The following is a 5462-nucleotide window of genomic DNA, read 5'->3' as shown; positions in this document are numbered from 1 at the left end:
AGTAAAGAGTGTCTGCCCCTTTGAACCGCGGGCACAGCGGCTGCACGCACACACACATCACAAACACACACACACACACACACCACACACTCACACGCACACCCAGCCGCCGGCTATAAATAAGTTAACAGCCGGGCAGAGGGCGAGCAGTGCGCCTCTCCCGCCGGGCGGAGGCGGCGGGGACCGCGACCGCCACGACCACCGCCCGCCCCGAGCAGCCTCCTCCCGGGCGGCTCAGCCCCGACCCCGACCCCGACCCCGGCCCCGGCCCCGGGTGCCATGGCGTGCGTGGAGCGCTGCCGCTGCTGCGCGGGCGGCCGGCGGCACAGCAGCATCCTCTACAGCATCCTCAAGAGCCAGGAGCAGGCGGAGGCGGAGAGGCGGCAGCCGCCGCCGGGGCAGGGGCCGAGGCAGGGGCCGGGGCCGGTAGCGAGGCGGGGGCCGGCGTGCGGCGGCTGTTCGTGCGGCTCGCAGCGGCGGGTGGCCCTGAAGAGCCCGCAGGTGGCGTGCAAGGCGGCCTCGGCCGTGCTGGTGAAGACGCTGCGCTTCGTGCAGAACGTGCCCTGCTTCCAGGAGCTGCCCCTGGACGAGCAGCTCGTCTTGGTCCGCAGCTGCTGGGCGCCCCTGCTGGTGCTGGGGCTGGCGCAGGACCGGGTGCACTTCGAGACGGTGGAGAGCGCCGAGCCCAGCATGCTGCAGAGGATCCTCACCAACCGGCGGCAGGGCGAGCACACCTCGCCGCGGGGACCGGCGCCGGGGCGGCCGCACCCACCCTCGGCCGGCGACATCCAGGCCATCGAGGGCTTCCTTGCCAAATGCTGGAGCCTGGACATCAGCACCAAGGAGTACGCGTACCTCAAGGGCACCGTGCTCTTCAACCCGGGTGAGTGCACGCGGGGGTCCCCCAGGGGCGGTGGCGGAGCAGGGGGGCGCGGGGCGCAGTCCCCCCAGGGGTCGGGCCGCGGCCGCTGTCCCGGGATTGAAACAAACCGAGCCCGTGGCAGTGGCTCGGGACAAGGCGGGAGGCAGCCGCAGCTTCCCGCCTGCTTGGAGCCGCCCTGGGGATCCGTCTGTCCGTCTGTCCGGCCGGCGGAGCTCAGAGGCCCCCCGGACAAGCTCGGCACCTGCACAGCGGGGACAAAGCGGGGCAAACCTCAGGCTCTCGGGTGTGCCACGGCAGGGGAGTGCTTCTTTGGCTTTGCGTTGCGTTACTGTTCTTTCTTTTTATTTTCATGCATCGTTTCTCCTCCTAAAGACTTCCAACAGCTCTACCAAGCGGTTACCATGTCAGTTACTTACCTGGAAGGCAGCTGGATATGGCACTTCCTAACTGTGGCTCTACCAAGTTGTATTTAGCACTTCTGCCTTCAAACTGTTGCACCGAAAAGCAAAATCCCTCTGCTCCCACTCCCTCAATATCCTCAGTGTAGTTCCCTAGGAAACTTTCTATCTTATATTGGAGTTAATACTTGTTGCCACTTCTTATCTGGAGCTACTTAGAAACTGTTGTCAAAAGAAGCCTTATAAAAGCCTAAATAATGCCTTTTGTAGAAGTGAACAAGTTATTAAACAAGTTATTTATTTATTTATTTATTTTTAATTGTTATCTCTGCTATTTACAGATTATACTTGTCACTGCAAAGGCATTTTGTACAGCATTCTTCAATGAAAGTTTCTGTTATCAACTAATTCTTTTTAACATTTAAATGAATGCTGGCAAATTCACAGTTCACTTTTGAGTAGCAAAGAGTATTGAATGTCCTTAACCACCAGCATGATAAGATTTTGAGCTACACTATAAAATTTGGCACATTGATTCTGCATGCAAGAAGTCCTCTAGCAATTCCATTTGTTTAATTCTTTGTGTAATAAATATAATCTGTAAGCTGTTAACTCTTCTGTAAGAAGAGTGTTTTATAGATGAAACCTGTGTAAACAAAATAATTTATTTTTCTTTTCAGATTTACCTGGACTGCAGTGTACACAGTATATTGAAGGACTGCAGAAGGAAGCACAACAAGCTCTAAATGAACATGTCAGACTCATTCACAGAGGTGATGAAGCCAGATTTGCCAAGCTGAATGTTGTTCTATCCTTGTTAAGATCTATTAATGCTAATGTGATTGCTGAACTATTCTTCAGGCCCATCATTGGAGCAGTGAACATGGATGACATGCTTTTGGAAATGCTTTGTGCAAAATTATAAAGGCATGTAAAATAATGAAAATAAATCCAATGCAAAGGAAGCCCTAGAGCAGAATAGTGTAAAGTACTGTAAATAAACTAACTTATTGTTTTTACATAGATAGTATTTTTGTATTCAATAATAAAGTATTCTTTAAGTTCTGGAATTATTTTTTATTAAAGACAGTGCTTTTGGAATAAGATTACAGTCATCAGAATAAGCTTTAAGGTTGCATAGAGTGTTCATAACCCTTGTCGACTGGCAATTTTTTTAAAATCATGTATCGAATAAAGATCGCACACTATATTGTACTTTCAAGGTTAGGAATTCCTGCTCCACCCCCCCCTCAAACAAACAAACAAACAAACGAAAAAAAAAACAAAACAACAAAAAAAACTAGTCTAGGTTTACATTTTAAACATTGTTGGCATGCAGAAGTGGGAAATGAGCAAGCCGTTTGCTTTGTATGTTTCGGCGATATTAAAATAGGATACTGTAATCACAATTCTGCTCATAGTTCAAATACCAGCTCCATCAGAGACTTACTACTGTCAGTGAACTACTTCTATTGACTTGAAGTCAACAGACTGGAACTCTGTAAGAAGTATTAAAGAAAATATGTTTTATTTGATGTGAGGGAAAGCATATTATGAATATTTTGAGATTTAATGAAACTTGAATGAAGCTTGGGTAACTTGTGGTAAAACATTCCATTCAACACATGTTGGGCTTCAGGGAAAACACACACACACACACACACTTGAGTCCCCAAAACAACAAGCAAACAAAAACAATTGCAAAAATATCCCAAAAGCAAACGCTGAATAAGGTGGTGAACTACTGGTGTGCACTAGACACTTTTATTTGCTTTTAATCTAGGCATTTGCTAGTAAGGATTTTGCTGGCTGGATTCTTCAAACTAATTCCTATAGAAACACACAATTGTTATGCTGACATGTGGTGTACCCATTGGTATGTCCATCAGAATTTGTCAGCTAGCAAGAAGATGTCATAATCAAATGTCAAGCTGATACTTTTTTTTTTTTTTTTTAAATCTTGGATTTGGACTTGATCCTTTCTCCCAAAGCAGTTGTGTTTTTGTTGAAAAAAATAAATCTTTTTATTTTAAAATTAGAATCAAGTCAAAATTAAAATCAAGAATTTTAAGGGGAATTTGTTTTGTGGTTTACCTTTCTCCATGTTCAGCTTGCTACCCTTTTACCCTTGGGAATATTGGTAAAAATAAACCCTTGGGAATATTGGTAAAAATAAACAGGGAAAGAAATGTTAGTGATAGTGTTCCCAAAGTAAAAGCAGTAAGTATATACATGTATATTAACCACTGTCAGTAAGAGGTGTTTTTTAAAACACAGTTACTATAGTTGAGGCAGTCATTCTTAACAGCAGGTGTGCAGGGGCGAGAGGGAAGTAAGTGAAGAGCTTTCTTTTGCTGCCACCTTGCGCAAAGGATAATCACAACTCCTATGCACAGGTAGGTCTCAAGGAAGACTGTTGTTGTCTTGTACCTACCCAGATGAAACATGGAAAGTAGAAATAGCTGTAGAGGTAGCCAAACATTCCTGGGGGACAAGTTCATCCATAAGTATTATCACTGAGGTTTGCATTGTCATAGCAGTAAGGACATCATCATGGACTGGGATACCATTGCTGAGAAAAAAACAAAGCAGCAAAAAACAACATCCTTCCTGATGTTTCATTCCTAATGTTGTTTTCCTTCCTAATGGAAGGAAAACTTTCAAAACTTCCAAAACATGACTGCACACTCTTCTGGTGCTCACATAACTCGGTAGGATTGTGTGCCCTGAGAAGCATCCCCAGAATTCCAAAGAACAAAAAAAATGTAAGTAAGGTGCTCATCACTACCAGTTCAGACTTCAGACCACTCCAGAAAAAAACAGGCTTAGTCTCTGTTAAATAAATGCTTTTACATTTACATGCATGCACACACATATAACAAATGTAAATATATTTATATGGAGAATATTTACTCTGTATGTATAAATGTTCCATGAGTTTACGATAGCTTCTGAGCAGATCTAATGTCTCTGCAGTGTAAACATCTGTTACAATATGAATTTACAATAGTTAGCTTTCAAGGATGCTTGACAAAGAAACTTCTTTTCCCAAAAGCACAAAGGATATTGATAAAATGTTTAAAGAGTGGTTAGTGGCAGCAGATGAATCCTGGGTGAAAACTAAAAAGATGAAACAGGCTTGGGTTAAAACAACTTTGCATACCACTGAATTTCATAATACACTGTTCACACTTAAAAATGGCAAGAAATAGTTTTATTTTCTTTCCTGCTGAGTGGCAGAAGAGGCTTCTTGGCAGTACTCATAACAGTTAATTGTAATAGCAGAACCATGAGCACAGGCAAGGATTTTCAGCTAAACAAGTCACCTTGAGATGTTTTGGATCTATTGTTTCACTAAACAAAAAAGTTTTCATGACTCAGGAGGACAGGCTTACATCTCCAGGTTGATATGCAGGAATATCCCTCTCTGAGCAAATTCTGCATTCCACTCAATTTTCTGAAGTTGTCATGAAAAATGTTGCTTCTGTGCACAATGAATCCACCTTGAACTTGCTGTACTGTCATATTTCTCTCGGACCAGCAGCACTATTAGTCATTTAGCTATTGTCTATTCAAATGGAAGCACCTGGGAACAGTAAATAGGAAATCTGAATGGGAAAAGTAATTTATTTAGATTTTCTTTGCCTTGCCACAGCAGAGAACTGGCAAAAATGTGTCTCCTCATAGGTCAAAGGAACAGGAATGGCTATGCAAGGAATTTAAAAAGACTTATAGGAGAAACCAAGATAAAGACTTTGGATCCACACAGGAATGGGAGAGAAGAAATTGGTGTTATTCAGGAACAGAGTGAGAAAGGGTATGATTTTAGTGTGGAAACAATGTGCCAAGAGCTGACTGGAAGCAAATGGATAGAGATTATAATTCGCAAAACATGCCAGATCTGGAGCAAAAGGGTGCCTGTGGGAGTACTCTGTATCAGGTCCAGAAAATATTGCAGAGTAGGGAAGAACCTACTCGAGAAGCAGATGCCGAGGAGGACACAGGCATCTTCACCAACCTGCTGGGACTAGATGGCTTGCTCTTTCCTCCACTGGCACCTGAGCTGCACTGGCACCCGCACGGTAGCAGCTGTGCAGGAGTGGAGAGCAACCTGTTCAGTCTTCCTCTGTGAGGATACAGTGCTTGCTGAAGTAAGCAAAGCTACTCTGTTGCCCAAGCCT

The 5462-nt window shown here is 44.7% G+C and overlaps 1 protein-coding gene across 1 annotated transcript; it reads left to right on the top strand.

The window, feature by feature from the left end:
* Window positions 1-279: 279 nt before the first annotated feature.
* NR0B1 (nuclear receptor subfamily 0 group B member 1) lies at window positions 280-2206 on the top strand (the record flags this gene model as incomplete). Its single annotated transcript, XM_084282109.1, has 2 exons — window positions 280-883; window positions 1962-2206. The coding sequence occupies 2 exons, from the start codon at window positions 280-282 to the stop codon at window positions 2204-2206; spliced, it is 849 nt and encodes a 282-aa protein (XP_084138235.1).
* Window positions 2207-5462: the final 3256 nt, after the last annotated feature.

Source organism: Netta rufina (assembly GCF_964035555.1).
Source record: "Netta rufina genome assembly, chromosome: 1".
Taxonomy (NCBI): Eukaryota; Metazoa; Chordata; class Aves; order Anseriformes; family Anatidae; genus Netta; species Netta rufina.
This window is presented reverse-complemented; position numbering and strand designations above follow the sequence as displayed.